The 22,882-nt window shown below is 34.8% G+C and overlaps 2 protein-coding genes across 3 annotated transcripts in view; both read left to right on the top strand.

Moving 5' to 3' along the window:
* Positions 1-13,178, top strand: part of SPAG16 (sperm associated antigen 16) — a 759,782-nt gene extending 746,604 nt beyond the window's left edge. Inside the window, exon 17 of the mRNA XM_033111509.1 lies at positions 13,003-13,178. Within this exon, the coding sequence (XP_032967400.1) occupies positions 13,003-13,178 (176 nt within the window). The remainder of the gene's footprint in view (positions 1-13,002) is intronic.
* Positions 13,179-14,020: 842 nt separating this feature from the next.
* The window catches only part of VWC2L (von Willebrand factor C domain containing 2 like), a 150,770-nt gene continuing 141,908 nt past the window's right edge, over positions 14,021-22,882 (top strand). For both annotated transcript variants that reach the window (XM_033112592.1, XM_033112591.1), the window contains exons 1-2: positions 14,021-14,667; positions 16,881-17,350. In XM_033112592.1, coding sequence (XP_032968483.1) covers positions 16,961-17,350 — 390 coding nt within the window. In that variant the 5' untranslated portion in view covers positions 14,021-14,667; positions 16,881-16,960. The remainder of the gene's footprint in view (positions 14,668-16,880; positions 17,351-22,882) is intronic.

The raw sequence follows: 22,882 nt of genomic DNA, 5'->3' as shown, positions 1-22,882 counted from the left end.
ACGTATTTTGATTAGAGCATTTAATCGATTCACTTTTAAAGAGAATATTGAAAGGTACATAGTTCTTCCCATTTTATTATTCATCTTTATGGCACTTTTCCCCTCCTTCTTCTTAAATAAGTCCCTTTAACATTTCTTGTAAAACTGGTTTTGTGGTGATGAACTCTAGCTTTCTTTGAGGGGGAAGCTCTTCATCTCTCCTTCAATTTCAAATGATAGCTTTGCTGGATAGAGTAGTCTTGGTTGTAGGTCCTTACTTTTCATCACTTTGAATATTTCATGCCAATCCTCTGGCTTGCAAAGTTTCTGTTGAGAAATCATCTGACAATCTTAAGGGGAGCACCCTTGGAAGCAACAACCATGTTTCCCCGAAAATAAGACTGGGTCTTATATTAAGTTTTGCTCCAAAAGAAGCATTGGGGCCTATGTTCAGGGAATGTCATCCTGAAAAATCATGCTAGGGCTTATTTTCTGGTTAGGTCTTATTTTCAGGGAAACATGGTAGCTGCCTTTCTCTTCCTGCTTTTAGGATTCTCTCTTTGTCTTTAACTTTTGCCATTTTAATTATTATGTGTCTTGGTGTGGGCCTCTGAGTTCATCTTGTTTGGTATTCTCTGTGCTTGCTGGACTTGTATTTCTATTTCCCTCACCAGATTAGGAAAGTTTTCAGTCATTATTTCTTCAAATATGTTCTCAGTCCCTTGCTTTCTCTCTTCTCCTACTGGTACCCCTTTGATGTAAATTATGTTACGCTTGATGTTGTCCCAGAGGTCCCTTAAATTATTCCCATTTTTTTTTTCTGTTTTTCTTTTTCTTTTTGCTGTTCTGATTGGATGTTTTCTGATACCTGGTCTTCCAATTGCTGATTCATTCCTCTACTTCATCTAATCTTCTGGTGATCCCTTCTTGTTCATTCTTCATTTCAGTTATTGGTTCTGTTTTGTGGTTTCTATGTCCTTTTTTGTTTTATATTGCTTTGTTGAAGTTTTCACTAAGTTCCTTTAGCACCTTTAGAACCATTGCTTTCAACTGTGTATCTGTATTTGTTAGGTTGATTGCTTCCATTTCTTTTAGTTCTTGTTCTGAAGTTTTCTTCTGTTCTTTCATTAGGGACATATTTCTTTGCTTCCTCATTTTGGCTGCCTCTCTTTGTTTGATTAGGTAGATATGCTATATCTTCCAGTCTTGGCCAGGTGGTGTTACCGTTTTTCCCTGAAAATAAGACCTAGCCAGACAATCAGCTCTAATGTGTCATTTGGAGCAAAAATTAATAAAAGACCCGGTATTATATTATATTGTATTATATTACATTATATTATATTATACCATACCCAGTCTTATTTTATAATAAAATAATAAAATAAGACTGGATCTTATTATTTTATTATAAAATAAGACTGGGTCTTATATTAATTTTTGCTCCAAAAAAATGCATGAGAGCTGATTGTCTGACTAGGTCTTATTTTCGGGGAAACACAATATGTAATAAATTCCCTACAGTGGTGCGTGCAGTCTCCCGGATCACTTGTACCAAGTATTCTAGGAGTATCTTTTATGTGCATTGTTTTTGTAGTTGAACCTCTAGGGCGGGCCTGGTGGCTCAGGTCATTGGAGCTCTGTAGTTGAACCTCTATTACTATTGGCACATCAGTAGGTGGGAATATTTGCTGGCTGACTGACTATGGGGTTTGGCCCTGTCCACAGCTTACAGGATGCTGTGTGAGAGACTTACCCTGCAGAGCAGGATTCACCACAGTGGTTTCTGATGCCCACTGAGACCACCCTATTGGTATGCCACTTGTAGTGCTAATTGGGTGGTGCTCTGTTGTGTTCTGAAGCCAGCCTCAGAGTTTGTTGGTTCTGGGGCCTCTTAAGAGACTCCAGTGCAGGCCCAGGTGAGCCTCTGCCTGTGTACAGACTGAGGCTACCTGGTAGGATCTAAAAAGTGATCAGCATTTGTTTACTGCCTGTGCTGTACTTGGAGGTGCATGGAAGAGGCCACACTGCAAACCAAGGATGACTGCCACCAGTACAAAACATGGGGTGGCTTCGCAAAAAGCCCCGGGTACCCTGCGGTCTGTTGCCACTTACTGGATGCCTGTATGTCTTGGCTGCTGATAGAGCATACTGCAGTATGCGAGTTGGATGAGGCCAGGGGTTTCAGGATGTCACCAGGATGGGGCAAGTGGTTTTTCAGAAGGTTAATGTAGATTCTGGTTTGGCATCAATGCTGAGCTTAGAGCAACTCAGCAAAAGGCTTAGAGCCCATCGAGGCCAGCTATTGCCCACCTGCTTACTCCCTAGAGTTGTCCAAGAAAGACTTTAGCATGGGCTGGCTTCTGGCTGTCAAAGTGCCTCTGGTGGTGTGCAAGTTGAGGCCAGTTATTTGCTGTCAAAAGAGTCTCCTGGAGTGTGCGAGGCAGGGGCTGGTTGCTGGTCACAGAAACTGCCCCTGGTGGTGTGTGAGTTGAGTGGGGTGAGGTCCCAGGGAGTCACCAGAATTGAGCAAATGGAGTTCACCAGACCAATGCAGTTTCAGATTTGACTGTATGGGAGGAGGGCCAAATAGGAAAGATAGCACCCGCTTACCAGCTGCAGGGGAAGAGAGTTCTACACATGGAAAATAGCTACTGTCCCTCCAGTCCTCATCCCAAAGCCACACAACTTAGTCTCTCCGTGTATGTCTCTGGAGCCTCTTGAGTTGCTTTCCCTCTGCCGAAGCCCAGGGTGAATGCCTGTGGACTACTGAGTTTGTACACTGGCCCTTTAACAGGACATCTGGGTTTCTAGCAGCCTTCCATCTCACCCGTATGGTAGGGAATCCCCACTGTTTTTCACAGCCAGTTGTTGTGGGAGCTCCACTTCCTAGCCCTGGTACTCCAAGATGAGGATCCTGGTGTGAGGCTGGGGTCCCTTGCTCTTCTGGGTGGGGGGAGCCACTGTAGTCAAGATAGCTCTCCCAATTCTCAACTGCCACACACAGGTGTGGGGCTTGCATTATTTGTGTCTATACCCCTCCTACCAGTCTTCATATGGCTTTTTCTTTATATCTTAGTTATAGCATTTCTGCTCAGGTTGTCTTCAGATGGTTCTCCAGGTTGATTGTTCTATGATTTAATTGTAATTTTAATGTGGTCATGGGAGGAGGCAAGCACATCTTGCCTCCCTCTCTCCTACATAATTTATATTCAAATATATATAGTGTATTTTAAAATACTTTTATGCATCAATTTGCCTGTCTTTATTTTTAAATTGATGTTGATAAACTATATTACTCTGTTTTTTTAATCATATATTTTCAATCCATGTGATATTTGTGGAATGTGTGTATTCACAATTTGGTTTCTTTATTCTTGTTAAAATACTATGCTAAATCATATTTTAAATAATCCATTCTGAAATGGAATGTTATCAGACAATTATTTTGGTTAAATTTTATTTTTATAATATTTTAATAAAATATATATAATTAATAAAATACATAATTAATAAAAAATATATTTAATAATATATATATTTAATAAAATAAATATAATTTACCTTTTATCTTTTTATTTTGCACTTTCAAGAGGTATATTTAATTTTTCATGGACATCATTAGTGCAAGTCTGTATAAATTTTTATGATACTATTTAAAATTTTGTTTCTGCCATATTTTAATTCCATTGACCAGGTTCTGATGTAGCTAAATCTACTATACTCCTTAAATTGTCATTAAGTCTCGGACATTGGGATGACAAATAATTTACATTATAGTTTATTTCTCCTTGCCAATCAGCAGACTATTTATAAAGACACCTATGTACATGTCTGTAAAAATTCCACTTGCTAGAAATGCTGCCAATAGACATACTGTGAATTTTCTTTTTTGAGAGTGCTACCGGTCTCTCACACCAAATAGATATTAATGTAGTAATTGACGCATCTTAGTAAGCAACTTTGAAAATCTTGAAACCTAGAAAGAGTTCAGCATCTCAATTCCCAATAAAACTAATTTTTAGATCGGACATTGTATGCCATGTAATAATCCAATATACTTTATTTTTTAGTATATTTTATTAAAGTATAGTTGATATATTTGTACAATATTATATTAGTTTCAAGTTTAAAATATAGTGATTCAACATTTACATATCTTATTATGTGATCACCACAGTAAGTCTAATAACCATCTGTCACCATACGAAGTTATCATGAATTTATTTTCTACATTCCCTGTGCTATATATTACATCTCTATGACATTTATTTTATAACTGGGAATTTATAACATTTTCTTCCCCTTCACCTTTTTTACCAATCCCCATTGCCCTCCCCTCTGGCAACCTGATTATTTTGTTTTATGTATCTATGAGTATGTTTCTGTTTTGTTTTTGTTCAGTTTATTTTGTTTTCAGATTTCACATATAATAGAATTCACATAGTATTTGTATTTCTCTGTCTTACTTATTTCACTTAGAATGGTATCTTCTAGGTCCATTTATGTTACTGAAAATGGCAAGATTACATTCTTTTTATTGCTGAATAATATCCCATGGTGTGGGTGTATATGCCACATATTCTTTATCCATTCTTATATTGATCAACACCTAGGTTGCTTTCGTATCTTGCCTACTGTAAATAATGCTGCAGTTAACATGGGGGGGGGGTGCATATATGTTTTCAAATTAGTGTTTTCATTTTCTTTGAATAAATACCCAGTAGTGGAATTCGCAGGTTATATGATAGTTCTATTTTTATTTTTTTAGAGGAAACTCCACACTGTTTTTCATGATGGCAGCACCAGTTTACAATCCCACCAATGGTGCCTGAGAGCTCCCATTCATCTATATCTTCTCCAACACTAATTATTTGCTTCATTTTATGATAATAGCCGTTCTAAGAGGTGTGAGATAATATTTCATTGTGATTTGTATTTGATTTCTCAGATGGCTAGTGATATTGAACATCTTTTCATGTGTTTGTGGCCATCTCTGTCTTCTTTGGATAAATGTCTATTCAGGTCCTCTGATCATTTTTTAATCAGATATTTTTGTGATGTTTAATTGGCTGAGTTCTTTATATATTTGAATATTAACCCCTTATTGCATACATCATTTGCAAATATCTCCTCCCATTCAATAGGTTGTCTTTTCATTTTGTTGATGGTTTCTTTCATGGTACAAAAGGTTTTTAGTTTGATGTATTCCCATTTGTTTATTTTTGCTTTTGTTGCCCTTTTGTATACATATCCAAAAAATATGGCTGAGATCAATGTCAAGAAGTTTACTGCTTGTTTTTTTGTAGAAGTTTTATGGTTTCATGTCCTGCATTTAAGTCTTTAATCCATTTTAAGTTTATTTTTCTATATGCTGTAAAAAGTCGTCCAGATTAATTTTCGTTTGCATGTATTTGCCCTTTTTCCCCAACACCACTTTTTGAATAGACTGTCTTTACCCATTGTATATTCTCACCTCTTGCCATAGGTTAATTAACCATATAAGAGAGGGTTTATTTCTGGGTTCTCTATTCATTTCCATTGATCTATGCACCCGTTTTTGTGCCAGGACCATACTGTTTGGATTATAGTATACTTTGAAATCAGGAAGCATGATACCTTCAATTTTGTTCTTCTTGCTCAAGATTGCTTTGGCAATCTGGGATTTTTTTGTGGTTTCATATAAATTTTAGGATTCTTTGTTCTAGTTCCATGAAACATGCCATTGGTGTTTTGATAGGGATTGCATTCAATGTGTAGATTTCTTTGATTAGTATGAACATTTCAACAATGTCAATCCTTCCAATCCCTGAGCACAGTATATCCTTGCAATTATTTATGTCTTCTTCAATTTCTTTGATCAATGTCTCATAGTTTTCAGAGTATAGTTCTTTTACTTCCTTGGTTAAATTTATTTCTAGGTATTTTATTGTATTTGATGCCATTGTAAATGGAATTACTTTTTAAAGTTCTCTTTCTAATAGTTTCTTATTAGAGTATAAAAACACAACAGATTTCTGAATATTAATTTTGTATCCTGTAACCTTCACAATTTGTTTACTCTCATAGCTTTTTGGTGGAGTCTTTAGGGGTTTTTTTTTTATATATAATATTATGTCAATTTTACTTCTTCATTTCTAATTTGAATGCCTTTTATTTCTTTGTCTTGTGTCATTTTTGTTGCTATTACTGACTTACAATACTATGAAGAAAGTGGTGAGAGTGGTGACAGTATGCATCTTTGTCTTGTTCCTGATCTTTTCTTCTTTTAAAGATTTTATTGAGGAAGGGGAACAGGACTTTATTGGGGTACAGTGTGTATTTCCAGGACTTTTTATTGGGGAACAGTAGTGTGTTTTTCCCAGGACTCATCAGTTCCATCTAAGTCAACCTATTGTCCTTTCAATCTTAGTTGCGGAGGGCACAGCTCAGCTCCAGGTTCAGTCGCCACTGTTAGTTGTAGGGGGGCAGCCCACCATCCCTTGCAGGAGTCAAACCCACAACCTTGTGGTTGAGAGGATGCGCTCCAACCAACTGAGCCATCTGGCCACCTGGAGCTCAGCAGCAGCTCATTGACTTCATTCTAATTGTGGAGGGCGCAGCTCGCTGGCCCATGTGGGAATTGAACCAGCAGCCCTGTTGCCCAGAGCTCGCGCTCTAACCAACTGAGCCACCCATCCGCCCCTTGTTCCTGATCTTACAGGAAATGTTTTCCTTTTTTCACCATTGAGTGTGATGTTAGCTGTGGGTTTTTCATATTATAACATTTATTATGCTGAGGTATGGTTTCCTCTCTACCCATATTGTTGAAAGTTTTTATCATAAATGGATGTTGAATTTTGTCAAATGCTTTTTCTGCATCTCTTGAAGTGATCATGATTGTTATCCTTAGTTTTGTTAATGTGTGTGTCATGTTAACTGATTTGTGGATGTTGAACCATCCTGTCATCAGTGGAATAAATCCCACTTGATCATGGTGTATGATCCTTTTAATATATTCTTGAATGTGGTTTGCTAATATCTTGTTGAGAATTTTTATATCTATGTTCATCAGGGACATTGGCCTATTATTTTCTTTGTTGTAGTTTGTCTGATTTTGGTATCAAGGAAATTCTAGCATCATAGTATGCGTTTGAAAGGTTACATTCCCTTGAATTTTTTTAGAATACTTTGAGAACTATAGGTACTAATTCTTTAAATGTTTTGTAGAATTCACCTGTGAAACCAACCGGCTCTGAGCTTTTGTTTGTTGGGAGTTTTTTGATTACTGGTTCAATTTCATTACTAACAATCAATATGCTCAGATTTTCTGTTTCTTCCTGGTTCACTGTTGGAAGGTTGTATGTTTCTAATTTTCTTTTTCTATTTATTCCACGTTATCCATGTTGTTGGCATATGGTCCTTTATATTTTTGTGGTGTTAATTGTCACTTCTTTTTCATTTCTGATTTTATTTATTTAGGCCCTCCCTCTTTGTATTCTTGAGTCAGGCTAAAGGTTTACCAAAGAATCAGCTCTGGGTTTCATTGATCTTATATATTTTACATTTTGTTTTATCTATTTTCACTCTGATCTGTATTATTTCTTTCCTTCTACTAACTTTGGGGTTTGTTTATTCTTCTTTTTCTAGTTCCTTTAGTTGTACAATTAGATTGTTTATTTGAATTTTTTCTTGTTTGTTGAGGCAGGCCTGTATTGCTATAATTTCCCTCTTAGAACTGCTTTTGCTTCATTCCACAGATTTGGAGAATTATTTCCATTTTCATTTGTCTCAAGATATGTTTTTTAATTTCCTCTTTGATTTCTTCTATGACCCATTTGGTTGTTTAGTAGTATGTTATTACATGTCCATGTGTTTCTGTTGTCTCTAGTTTCTACTTGTAATTGATTTCAACTTTCATACTATTGTGGTTGGAAAAGATACTTGATATGAATTCAGTTTTCTTGAATTTACTGAGACTTGTTTTGTAGCCTATCATGTGTCCTGTTCTGGACAATGTTCCGTGTGCACTTACAAATAATGTGTATTCTGTAGTTTTTGGAAGAAATGTGCTACAAATAAAAATACATTAAGTGCATCTGATCTAATGTGTTGTATAAGGCCAATGGTTCTTTGATTTTCTGCCTCAATCATCTATCCATTGATGTAAGTGGAGTATTAAAGTCCCCTAATATTATTGTATCACTCTCAATTTCTTTCCTTATGTCTATTAAGATCTGCTTAATATATTAAGGTATGTCTATGTTGTCTGCATAAATATTTACAAATGTTATATTTTGTTCTTGGATTGACCCCTTTATCATTATACTGGGGGTGCCAAAAAAATGTATACATATGACTTGTATTCATCTTTTGTTATCAGTATATATTGAATATACAATTTTAATACACTTTTCACTTAAAATGTGTATACATTGTTTTGGCACCCTCTGTATATTGACCTTATTTGTCTCTTTTTAGATTTTGTTTTAAAATCTATTTTGTTTGATATGAGTATTGCTACTTGGGTTTTTTGTTTGTTTGTTTTTATTCGCATGGAATATCTTTTTACATTCCTTTGCTTTCAGTCTCTGTGTGTTTTTCTATCTGAAGAGAGTCTCTTGAAGGCAGCATAGAGATACTGTACCTCTTTTTTTTTTTTTTAATCCATCAGGCTCCCTATGTCTTTTGATTGGAGCATCAAACCATTTACACTTAAAATAATTGTTTATAGGTATGTACTTAATGAAATTGTGTATTTTTGGTTGTTTTTGTAGTTCTTCTCTGTTCCTTTCTTCTTCTCTTGGTTTCTTCCTTTGTATCTGCTAGTTTTCTTTAGTGTTATATTTGAGTTCCTTTCCTTTTATTTATTGTGTATCTTCATAGGTTTTTTGGTTTGTGTTTACCATAAGGTTCATATTTATATCTATATCGATATCTATAATCTATATATCTACATATCATAGATATAGATATATAGCAGTCTATTTTAAGCTGATAGACATTTTATTTTGAATACATTCTGAAAATGCCACATTTTTACTTTCTCCTCCACACTTTGTTTTTGACATCATATTTTAGATCTTTTTATTTTGTGTACCCTCTATTTACTTATTGTATTTTAACCTTTATACTAGTCTTTAAATGGCTGATCCACTGCCTTTACTACTATTTGCCTTTACCTGTGAGATTTATATATATATATATATATATATATATATATATATATATATATATATATATATATATAATTGTATATATATTTGCCCTTACCTGTGAGATTTATATATATATAATTTTAAAATTTCTGGTTATGGTCCCTTTTCCCCTACTTAAAGAAGATCCTTTAACATTTCTTGTACAGTAAGTTTAGTGATGATGGACTCTAGTTTTTGCGTTTCTGGGAAATTCTGTTTCTCGTCTTCAATTCTGAATAATAATCTTGCATGTAGAATATTCTAGGTTGTAGGTGTCTTTCAGCACTTTAAGTATATCCTGCCACTTTCTTCTGGCTTGCAAAATTTCTGCTGAGAAATCAGCTGATATCTTCATGGGGTTTCCCTAGTGTGTGACTAGTTGTTTTTCTCTTGTTGCCATTTATATTCTCTCTTTAACTTAATTTGCCATTTTAATTACAATATGTCTTGGTGTGTGTCTCTTTGGATTCCTCTTATTTGGAAATCATTGTGCTTCCAAAACCTAGATGTCTATTTCCTTCCCCACTTTAGGAAATTTTTTAGATATTATTTCTTCAAGTAAGTTTTCTTCCATTTCTCTTTCTTTCCTTCTCCTTCTGGGATCTTGATAATGTGAAAGTTACTGTCTTTGATGTTTTCCCAGATTTCCCTTAAATATCCTCATTTTAACTTTTTTTTTTTTTTTTTCTGTTCTGATTGGGTGATTTCCACTAGTCTGTCTTCCAGGTCTCTAATGCATTCTTCTGCATAATCTAATCTGATGATGATTCCCGCTAGTGATATATATATGTTTTCATTTCACTTATTGTATTCTTCATCTCTGGTTTGTTCTTTATTATATCTCTCTGTTGATGTTCCTCACTGAGTTTCTGCATTATCTCAAGTTCGGTGATCAGCCTAAAGACTATCACTTTGAATTCTTTGTCAGACAAATTACCTGTCCCAATTTCATTAGGAGTTTTTATTCTTTTTTTTCCTTGTTCTTTCACTTGGAACATATTCCTTTTTCTTCTCATTTTGTCTTGCTTTCTATGTCTGTTTCTATGTATTATATAAAACAGCTATCTCTTCTAATCTTAAAGTGTAGTGGCTTATTGTTGGAGCAACCTCTGTGTAGATTATGTGTGCTTTGTGGTTTTGGCAGGCCAGCAGGGGCTGAAGGTGGTATGTGTGGCACCAGGGGCAACCGGGTTTATCAGTGGGCTGGAGCTGCAACAGGCACTGCCTGAGGTGGCCAGAGAATGCGGTGGAGACCTTGCAGCTGTCCAGAGTGCTTGTACCATGCTCCTATTTGCACTGTCTAAGTGGAGGGGGAAAGTAACAATGGTGCCCATCAGCACCTCTTATCCCAGTGAGTTCCTGCACATCCTGAGAGTTCCTGTAGTTCTCTACCAACTAGGCAGGTGTCTTGGGGTCAGTAAATGGAATTTTTTATGTATAGTCTAGGATCCCTTTAAATTGTTGTTTTATTGCTGTACCCTAGAGCAGATAAGTCTTCAAAGGGCACCTCAGTGATATTTCTCCCTACTGCAACTCATATGTGGGAGTGAGGTCCCCATGATTACCACGTTACCATCTCTCCTACCCTTCTCTATTTGGTTTCTCTCTCATTTTTTTGTGCAGAAGCTCTTCAATCAGCCCTCAGTTTTTCAGGATGAATTGTTCTATATGTAGGTATATATTCAATTTGTCCATGGGAGTAGATGAGTTCAGGGTCTTTTTACATGACCATCTTCACTTTAATCTAATATACTTTAAACAAAATTGAACATGATTATAAATTTATACCCCTTAGTTCTAGGAAACCTGAAAAAAACCTCACCATAAACTTGCTGACTTAAGTCTGTTCTAGCAAAGGCAAATTCTTTTTTCAATACCTGAGGCCTGATACTGCTGAATTATATAATCCTATCAGTAAGTTCCAATATTATAATTTTCTCTATTTTATTGAATAAAGTCAGAAATTAACAAGAATCTTTGTATTTCTAATTTTAAATTTTACAGATTTGACTTCAACAAAAGATAATGGTTTAAAGCTAATCATTTCCTTTTTCTTTATGGGTTTTGATTCTGCTTGTTTAAAAAGTAGTAAATATTTACCCCTTCCTAGCTGTTGTATGGACTACAAGAAAAAAGTTATTCATTTGATTCTTAGGAAAGTCACAAACAGCAATAGCCTATAGAGTGAGGCTAGAAGTGAAATCCATATGTAATGCCTCTGTCAGCAAAGACGAAGTAGAAGAGGGTTTATAATAAATATTCACATCTGCTGCTTTGGACACTCTAATCCATCCTAAGGATATTTGCTGTGTCAGGCTTTGTTCTAGATGAAGAAGCCCAGTAGTTATAAAGGTTTGCAAATAGGCCATATTTATCATGATTAGCTTTACTTTTATAACTTTTCTCTGTTTTAGAGATATTATGACAATTTGAGTATAATTTGTGATTAAATATTTCACTGTGTGTTTTATAGTGATACCATTATAGAATTTTTGTCATGAAATGGATAAATTCTATTTTGACAATATATCATCTACTTAAAATCTGTCAAAAAGGCATTATTGATAACAGTGCTACACTGGATGTGGAGAACATAATGACTAAAAGCCCAGGTTTTATATTCAAAGTGCTTGTGATTAAATGCTAGCTCTCTCCATACATGGGGTATAATCTTAAGCAAGTTTCTTAGCCTTTCCAAACCTCTCTTTATTCACCTATATAACAGAGTGAATACTTTCTTTATCATTAGATTATTGTAAAGATTACATGGAATTATCTATGTCAGGTACTAAATCTAGTAGCTAGCATGTTGAAAGAGTTTAATAAATGTGAAATGTTATTACTGAAATGATACTTTATGCCTTCTAAGGATGATTAGATAATTCCAGGTATAGTACTAATAACATACTTATTTATCTCATCCCATGTACTGTACTTATGTAAGCATTCTATTGCTTTTACTTACCTCCAAATTCCCTGATTGTTTGCTACTGGACTTTTTAAAATAAAAGTATTAGTTAGAATTTGATTGGTGATATGACTTTTCATTTAAAGAAATTATTCATTCAAAAATATATAGCATGAAAATTATGCAAATACTCTGTGATGCATTCAATTCTCTTATGTAACAAAAATTTAACAGCATTTTGAATTTTAGATTAGAGAAAAAACCTAAGTCATCTTTGAAATGGAGGTATCTTCAGTTCAACTCCAAAGAAATTTGTTGTATTAATGAGTATCACAAATAAAAGAACAATAAGTGTATTATTATAGTTTTAAGTAATGATTCAGTATATTTATAAGAGTTGAAGTACAATATAAAGTTTAAAATATAAATTATCCATTTAAAATGTGTTATATATATATATATACATATATATATATACATATATATGATATATTCTCTTGTATGTGTGTGTATGTACATCTTTGCCATAAATATATGTGAAGCCTATGCTTTCTAACAATTTTCACAAATAATTCACTTTAAAAAAAACTGCATTACTTAGTGCTTTTAATCTCATCTTCTCAAAATTATTTATTAATCCCCAAATATAAGGAGACTAGCAGGGCATTTTATGACCTCTGCATATAAAGCAGGCAGAGTATTAGGTGTTACTTCCTTATTTAAAATGTCTATAATATAGCCATTGACATGTCTTAATTTTGGCAGGAATTATTTCTTATACTGACAGAAGTTAGTTCGTATTTAATGACTGATATCTAACATAAAATGAGTCTGTTGAATTAAAATGGAAACAAAACTATATTACATTGCTTATACACTGTGAAATAAAACTTTGATATCTATCTCTCTCTCTCTTTCTCTCTTTCTCTTTCTCTCTCTCAGGTCGAGTATTAGCTCAGGCGAGTGGCAATGGGGTTATTCATTTGCTGAATCTTAAATCAGGACAGATTCACAAATTGATGGGCCATGAGAATGAGGCTCACACGGTCATATTTTCTCATGATGGAGAGAGTCTGTTTTCTGGAGGCTCTGATGGCACTGTTCGAAAATGGTCTTGATGGTCAGCATATCCCACTACAGAGGGCATTCCCTTTTAGGCTTCAAAATGCCTCTCGTATAGTCCCAAACCAGTAAATATCTGGTTAAATATGCCAGCAGGTAACATTTACAATTTGCTTTAAAACATGCTTTCAACATATATTTTAGTGTTCATACTGTTACCAATAATAAAAATTAAAAAAAAACTTTCTGCTCATTTATTTGTGTGTGGGTCTTTTTTCTTTCTCATTTTGATGAGATTTTAGAGACAGAGCATCTTTGCTAGGGGTTTGGAGGAAACAGCTTTACAATGACGCCTAATGACAGACTAGATGAATTACAGGAGATTGATTTTGAGTGTTAGAGAACACACTGCAGAAGAACCAGGCTACTTTTTAAAAAATCAAATTCAAGCTGCAAGAAGATCTGAAGTTTAACCATGTAACACAGAGAAAGTGTTTCTTCAACTAAAGGGTCAAACAGAATCAGGGAGCATACATCTTCACAGATTCTTTGACAAAGATTATGCTTTATCTATTAATAATAATAATCAGAGACTGCAGATGACTTAAATCTAAATGCAAGTCTCTTCCGGAACTTTCATCTCTGTAGCCCAGCCAAGAATACATTAAGTATAATCACAATGTTTTTCATTTTTGATTGTAATTTCAATGCAAATAAGTATCTCACACGTCAAGTGCCTTCCCCTCCCGACCCCCCCCCCCCCCCCCCCAATGCATGCATCAGCTGTATAAAGTGCTACTGCTTTAGAGAACACTAGCCTGGTCTAAAGAAGCAGCTCGGGATTTCGACCGAGATGGGCTCAGAAGCCAGTTGGCGCTGTCCGTGGTGCTGAGGAATTCCCGGCTGCCGGCAGAATGAGCTCCAAATCAGCAGTCTGCAAACTGCTATCAGTGATGCAGAAACCCAGCTAAAGTTGCTCCTCTCCTTCGCATCCACAGTTAGTATTTTCTGGTGTGTTAGAGGGGATTCGAGTAACATATTGTGGATGATGCTGATGTTATTGCCAGCGGAGTGGGCTTTAAGCTACAGCATGCTGTTGCTGTTTGTGATCCACAGAGCCTAGCCAAATCACCTCTACTGCCGTAGCAAACACTGTGTAAATGAACTCATGTGTGGAGGAGGCGTAATCAGCCGGGAAATTTCATAGAAGGATCTGAAAAAATGCTAAATATAAGTTCAAAAGGATTCTGCTACTGGGGTCTGGATTTCTACAGGACCAGCATTGCTTCTTGCTTTGAATTCTGAAGACAGGTCCAAAGCATATTTCTTATGTGTGTCTGCTGTATTTCTCTCTGGAAGGGCGGGAGACTGCTTCTTGACTGTGGTTTGAAATGGGAGGTAGAGAGAATGGATTGCCTTTAATTCAAGCCTGAAAATGTATTCTGTGGATAATTAAAGAGAAACTGCTTTCTTAAAACATACCTGATCTTTTAGTTCATATTGGTCTATGACCCCATCAGCACCATTAACCTCCAGAGTGATTAGGTAAGTGTATCTTATGACATGAGTTATATTTGTTTTCTCAAAGAAATAGATGCAGTCATTTTAAATCATATGTAGCAATATGGGGAGGGGGGGAAAGTTTAGCTGGGAAGTGATCTTCTGTTTAGCAATGTCTACTTACTTATTAAAAATCTTCAGATAAACACTTGGATCTCTCTAATGCTTTTTTCTCTTAAATAAATAGTGTCTTAAACTGAACTAGAACAGCTCAATTATGAAGAGGGATTTTTAAAAATAGCCTAAGAACTTTGTTATATTAAAAAGAAAATCTTATTTTCTCCATGCAAATTTTAAAATACATTTCATATAATAAAAGAATGTTTGATGTTCATATAAAGTGGATGTCACACCCCTTTTTTACCTTTAAGTTCACGTTTACCATAACGTGGCACATTAATGCCTACCTGTGGCTTTCAAAGAGATAATTTTTGTCTATGTCCTTTTGAAGCAGAATGATATGTGTATTTTATATGGCTTATCTTGCATGTATTGACAGATACTACTGAAATACTATAAGGAATCACAATAGCTCTTTTTCTAATCCAAAATAAACTTTGTAAATATGTGAGAGATGTATAAAATGCATGCCTCAATTAGTAAAATATATGAATGCTTTTTCAGAAGCTTCTGTTGTATTTGTGGCCTCTGTAGTAATTTCAGAGGGAAAAAAAATGCTTTGTCAAAGGGAGCTTCCAGCTTCTCAAGTAGAATTATAGGTTTGCATTTTTTGTTCTGTCATGACTCATTATTTTTGACATTTTTTTTTTAAATCTTTCTCCTTTATCATTACCTACCCAAAAGGAATTCTAATATCAGAAAGCAGTTTTCTTCTGAAGGGAGGGCATGAATATAGTACCTTCCATTTTACTATTACTAGAATTTACATATCTAACTTAAAAAGCAAATATTATAGTTTGTGAAGTTTTCTAATGCCATTTTTATCTTATTTAAAATTATCATCAGTGTATGTTAGACTGGAAAGAGATGGTTTATCATTGCTCTTACTATACCCTAAAAATAAACCAATAAAGAATATTGATAAATGATCTCTGAAAATGTTCTATATACAATCTTAGTGATATTGGCATAAAGCCAAAAGCATTTAAATAAACAAATGAACTATTTGACATTTTTCCTTAGCTATTACTCCCTAAAGTCACAGTTTCTCCAGAGTTTTTGTATGAGTTAGTCACTCTAAACATTTAAATAAGAGCCCACTAGCAACACTCCACACAAGCACTAATACAAAGTGAAGTTTTCAAGAGTCGATGCCACCAAACTAATAAGGCATATTTTCTATGAATGGTAACAACTCATTACTGTTTTAAGAAATTTTAATAAATAGTTTTACACTGGCATTTTTGTGCAAGCAAAATGACACTGACATTTTTGTACAAAATGCAAACATCTTTGGCATGTCAGAAGAGAAGTATGTATTCAAGACTGTATGAATGGTATTTATTATATATTGAAGTATAATTCAAATAGTATTCCATGAATACTAGGTTCATATTTCTGTAAAATAAAATTCACAGATACATCTTTCCTGCCCACTAGGAGCTTACTTCCTGAGTAAAATAAAGGTATGGACAATAATACAAATAAATTTATTTTTAACATTATTTTTAATACATGCAGTTCTCTTGTATTAGTTATTATTTAAAATTTCTTTTCTCTTATTCACTGTGGAATAGTTTGTGCTATTTTTCTGCTTGCTGTGTTTTAAAATCCAGATTTATGTTAACTAAAACAAGTAACCCATATCGAGACCATTGTTGTTCTCCAATTATGGGCATAAAGAAGTAGGAAGGCCTTTATACTGAATTCATTCCAATTATAATTTATATTCAATTGTTGGGGTTTTTTCCCCTTTCTTTCTTCCCTTCCCTACTTAGAAGTAGAATTTTTCTCACTAAGCTCTTCAGTTTTCATACAGATGATTGTAACATATATACATTCTATCACTGAAACTGGAGGTTCCTAGGTGAAATAACTCCATAAAACACAAATTTTAATGTATATGTTGTCAAGGGCCAACTCTCCAAATTTCATAATAAAGTGTAGACAGTTGCATGAACTTAGTCTGTTTGAGGTCTGTCTTCCAAGGAGATCCCAATGAACAAGAGCGTAGGCTTAAATGAATCTATGTTCTCTTCATCTATGTCAAATTATTCTTTTTAAATATTTATTTTCAGCCTACCCCTCTTGTATTCCCATGGAAGGAGCTGAGTGTATTTAATATTAGGAGCACATCCAGAAGCCTTTGAGGAGGGGGATGGCTCTTCATATTCATGAAGCTTGCATACTTCTGTTGGTCATCCCTGGATTGGTCACTTCTGCTGCCATCAGTCATGAAGACTATCCTGCTGATGAAGGTGACCAGATGTCCAGTAATGACAATCTGATCTTTGATGACTATCGAGGCAAAGGGTGTGTGGATGACAGCGGCTTTGTATACAAGTTGGGAGAACGATTTTTCCCAGGGCATTCTAACTGTCCATGTGTCTGTGCTCTGGATGGACCTGTTTGCGACCAGCCAGAATGTCCTAAAATTCACCCAAAGTGTACAAAAGTGGAACACAATGGATGCTGTCCTGAGTGCAAAGAAGTGAAAAACTTTTGTGAATACCATGGGAAAAATTACAAAATCTTGGAGGAATTTAAGGTATGAGTTACCATCCATATTTATTGAATACTAACTTTTCACACCACATGTTCAGTAAATTAGTACATTACAATTAAAGTTGGAAAAACATTTTTAAATTTCTCTTTAATTTACAACAATATGGTTCCGGCTAGCCTAAGTACCACTGTAGTCGACAAATGGCCAATTGGTTTGTTGATCATTATCTGAAGGGTTTCATGATAACCTTTTCCTTTAAAAGTATTTTGGGCATGCTTAACATTTCTTTTGCCCTTAAGCATTTCTTCTGTGTTATTAAATATATATTTGATTAGGGAAAAATGTTTGTTTGGAGGCTATGTGTCTATTAAGTTAATGTTTAAATTCTGTAAGCTGTGTGTGTGTGTGTGTGTGTGTGTGTGTGTGTGTGTGTGTGTGTCTGTCTGTCTTATTAGCCTCTATTTGGAGCCATTTAAATATAGCCTAGAATTATCTATTTAGTGTGTGAAAATGCAGGTGCTATAAAGATACAATTCTGAGCTGTGGTCTTTATGTTAAAAAATATGCATTTAGACCTACTTGCTATAGAGCATGATCCCCATTCTGTTCTCTGCTCACTAGATTTTTTTACTTATAGGACCCCAGAGAGGACTGCATTTTTATAGTAGTCCATTGTAAAAAAGTAGTAAAAAAAAACCCAAAAACTACTTTTTCAGTCTCTGTGGTATTTCTTAGTCTTTCTTTTATGCTTGTATTATATTTTCAAGTAACTTGGAGTTCATTTTTATCTCTTCTTAGAGTCTCGTTTCTCCAATGGCTACTTTTAATTAGGGTTTCCTACAAGCCAGATCTGAGCCCTGAGGGTATAAATTAATATGTCAAATTACCCTCCTTAAATATAATGACAGTTTGTGCTTTGGAGTGTCTGACATACTGATGGCTTGATATAACAGATTTTCATTTTATCCAATCAAGTTCAGTGACAAAATGCCCAGAACCTGATAGGCAAAAGAAGATATAGTTGGTTTTCAGTATGACTGTGTATGTTTGAGAGAGAATGTTAAGGTATTGGCACTGACCCAACTCCTTTCTCCACAAGAGTCAAATGGTGGAGGAAGTCAATATGTGGAAAAAAGGTTTGAACTGATCATGATTAGAGTATTCTGTGTTTTGGCATTTCATTGCATTCAGTCCATTGCAGGCTATGGGTACAAACCAGTTCTAATTTACACAAGAATACCCAATCATTTTAACTAGGTTCCCAAAGACATGAGGGGATTTTAAAGATAATTATCACTTTCAACTATCTTGCACATGTTATTCTAGACTTTTCTTTTTCATGTTTTACAATACTGTGTTGTACAATATTGTGAAGAGGCAGGATTGTCTAGTAAAATTATCAATACTTACATCAAATAATAGTTTAGAGTATAGTACATTTATTAATGGCTTTGTGGTCTCTAAAATATTGGATACATATTGACATTAACTAGTCTTACTTTTAGGATAATGAAAGTAAAAGTGTGTTAACAGATGATTTGATTCTAGACATGGTTCTAGAATCATGTCACTCTCTTCTAATATGCATATTTATCTAGAGTAGAATGCAAAAATTCATTGTAGAATAGCCTAGCCCAAGCAAAAAAGTATATCAGATAAAATTTCTGAAATTTATAAAATTTGGTAATCAATATTTAATAAAGGATAAAAGATATTGACAGATTATTTGAAATTGGTAAACTCACCACTAAAAATACTATAGTTTAGCTCTATTTGTTAGATTTTATTTTATTATAAAAGTAATAACTATTTACCATGTCAAACAATAAAGATATAAAGTTAATTCCTTAACACTAATTATATGTCCCTGCTATAGTCATTATATAACCCATTGATCTGCACTACATTTCTACCTGACTCTCTATGACATGAGTTTTTTTTATGTGATCTTTTTAATGTCACTTTTTAAAAAAATACACTTTAGAGTTATAAGAGATTTAATGATTATCTAGGGCAAATTCTAAAGAATGAGGAACTGAGATCAAGAAAGTTTGTTACTTGTCCAAAATTGTTGAGTTATTTAACCTATTTCTAAACACTGCTATTCTAACAATAACAAGTCTACATAATGTCTCAAAGCACTTTGGCTCGAGAGCCAGATAGAACTGCATTCAAATCCCAGATTCCTCACTTGGATGTAAGACTTTGGAAAGATTCCTTAATCTTTTTGAGTCAGAGTGGCATTGACTAGAAAATGACCATCAGAATAATTACTTCTTTTGGGAGAAGATATTGGGAAGATTTAATGAGATAATTTATGTGAAGTTAGCAGCCTTGTGACTGGTACGCATAGATAGTGAATAAATGGTTGTTTCCCTTCTAAACTCTATGTCCAGGGATTTACTCTAAGTTCTAAATTCTTCTATGTCTTCTACCTACATTTTATAATTGAAGCCCAACTTTAAAAGTCATTCAACTGAAAGAATCCCAACACATTTTTTTAAATGTTCTGCTTATCTATGTGAAGTATATACACCTAAGTAAATAGCAGCCATAATCTATCGTCTTGATTCTCTTTCAATTCAGCTAGCAAGAGACACGGAACTAATTTTTAAAGATGTACTGAACTGTCACATAAATAATCTTGGCATATCATTAAGGAGGTTATGTTATGAGATATGTTTACATATCATATTCATCCAACAAGCATTTATTGGACTGTTTAGTATGCAGGATACTATAGATATACTTACATTGGGAAGTGAGATCTCTTGAAGGCAAAATCTACACTCCCAAGAAAACCAGAGACAATGTGGAGAGAGAAGGGTGGGGCTGGGGGAGAGGAAGCATTCTAAGGTGAATTATATGATTGCGAAGCTGAACTCCAAGGAATTGTGTTGTTAAAAGCTTGTCAACATGGTGTGAGTTTGGTTAACAAGCTCTATTTTTCTTCAGGATGGTCAAAGTTGGGCCTGTTCTCAAAGAAGTAATTAAAATTGATCTGGGGAGATTAAAATTCCAAAGAGGAAACTGCTTCAGCAAAATCAGAGATTGAGGTGAATGAAATCTGCAAAGCAAGATGAGAGATGAGAATAGTAAGAAGCTAGATCTTACTAAAATGTAATTATAATGAGAGAAGTAAATTTGTACATGTATTTTGGACAGTGGAGAAAGGAACTGGAATACTGGGCCAAAATATTTATAGATTCAGTCTAAAGAATAAAGGAAGAAAATCTAAAGAATAAAATGCAGGTTGTGCATAGAGGTGACCTAGTTAAATTTGTTTTTTAAACAAGATCACCTTGTAGCCAAGTATAGAATTGAATAAAAGGTGAAGAGAAATTAGTGGCTGGGGCGGTGGGGCTGTTGCAGAAAACAAAAAATGAGATGACCAGGATGCATAAGAACAAAAACATTCAGGACAGTATTTAGGATAAAAATCTAAATTCCCTGGTATAGTCTAGATTCTACTCATCAATCTCTCCAAGGATCTCTAACTGTCAGTAACTTATCTTCCCTGCATGCTTGTATATGCTATCCCACAGTTTTCCACCATTGCACACCTGTGTAAATCCTGCTAGACTACTTGAAAACTCCACTGAAATTTCATTTCATCTGGAAAGCCCCCTCTGATTGTCCTACTGCTGCATCTGGGCTGGATCTTACTCCTCCCCTGTATTATCTCCCAGCATGCTGTGCACGCCATTCAAACAAGAACTGTAATCATAGCCAGACACTGTTAAGACCTCTGTGTGTATTAAAATGCATTTCATTTCATAATAACAGTAGGAGGATTATACTTTTGTTAGCACTGTTTTACAGATAAGAAAACTGAAGCATCAAAGTGCAATAGCTTGCCCAACATTACACAGCTCTAAAGCGTAAGACCTGGGATTCAAATCCAGGCAGCCTGGCTGCAGAATCGAAGCTCATCACCACCCCTGCTGCCTTTATCCCACTACAATGATATAATTTGACACCACCTGTCTCTCCCACTAGACAGGGAACCCTTTGAGCCTATGGACAGGGTTTTTTAGTTGTTTTTTTTTTCTTTTCTTCTCTGTTCCCAACCAGAGCACTCCTGCATGAACCACATAACAGGCATTCAGTACATTTTTGGTAAGTGACATAATAGGTCAGATTATAACTGAACCCATAGAGTAAAGAAGTAAATTAGAGTTTCTTTAAAATGCCTTAGTTTATTTCTGTTTACGTGTTGATCTTTTCATTTTAATTAGTTAAAGAAGCACTCAAAGTTCAAATAAAGAGTGCTCTCCGGGCCCCTAAAGATGACACACATTGTTCACAAAGCACCTATTTCCATCTTGCTACTTTCTACTCCATCTCCCTACCTGAGTCTATAATTCGCACTCAGCTAGAATTAGCTTTTATGTGTGTGTGTATATATACATGTATATATATAATATTATATATATACATTTTTTTAATACTCTGAAAATTGGACTGATTTAGTTTTAGGCCAGACACTGAAGGTTATACTACGTGCAGCTAAAAGAAATAGTCCAGCTTTTGCATAGCTTGTCTTATTTTAAAGTGATTTTCTGCAAGTCAACACCCAGGATGCCTAATTCAGGATTTGGACTTGCCCAAGGTCTGCCTTCCTCTGCAGGCATCAGCCTTTGTCCTAACCTAGGCTCATCTTGGATTGCATCTCCACCCCAGTGTTATGATGACCCCCCAGTGTTTTAGTTGTGCTGCCTCACTCTGTAGAGTTGCAAAACACATGTCCCTACTTCAGTCTTTTCTGATCACCAAATTCAAATGTAAATTAACCCACATGTGTCACCTGGTAAGAAGAATAAAGTTATTTATAAAGGTTAGGTTTGGGTTTGTTTGTTTGTTTGTTTTTCAAAATAACTGATGCAAGCTTTGAAAGTGGATTTCTCTCTACTCATTTTGAAAACTCTAAGTTTTCCAGTGTTCTGGTAATAATGTATTAAGATAAAGGTCACTGTATAGTAGTTTTCTCATCGTTCTGTTATGTGTACCCAGGCAAAATAACACTGGACCTACTTTTGAAAAAATAGGAATATAAATAATAAATTACAATAGCATTTCCTACAAAAAAGTTGATTGGAAATGTAGGCCCTGTCAGATGTGACTCAGTGCTTAACTAACTTATTCTGAGTTTCCCAAAGGGAGAAATAATTTATTATTTTGCTCAGCATTTCTATAACTCTCACTCGGCTAGAATTAGCTTTTTTGTAGGTTTTTTCCATACTCTAAAACTTGGACTGATTTAGTTTTCGGTCAGTCACTGAAGGTTATAGTATTTGCAACTAAAGGAGACAGTCCAGTTTTTGCATAGCTTGTCTTATTTTAAAGTGATTTTCTGCAGTCAACACCTAGTATCTCTAACTCAGGAATTGGATTTGCTCAAGATCTGCCTTTCTCTGCAGGCATCAGCCTTTGTCTTTTTCCCACTGTGAGCCAAAGACAGTAGATCAGGTTTCTGATTTTTATTTTTAAAAGGTTCAGTGTGATTATTTTCTCATGCTGCACATTTTGTGTATATGTCACTTTTTTTAAAAAAGTAAACATGTTTTCATGCTG

Source organism: Rhinolophus ferrumequinum, chromosome 8, assembly GCF_004115265.2.
Source record: "Rhinolophus ferrumequinum isolate MPI-CBG mRhiFer1 chromosome 8, mRhiFer1_v1.p, whole genome shotgun sequence".
Taxonomy (NCBI): Eukaryota; Metazoa; Chordata; class Mammalia; order Chiroptera; family Rhinolophidae; genus Rhinolophus; species Rhinolophus ferrumequinum.
Note: the sequence above shows the minus strand (reverse complement) of the source record. Positions and strands in the feature narration are given on the sequence as shown.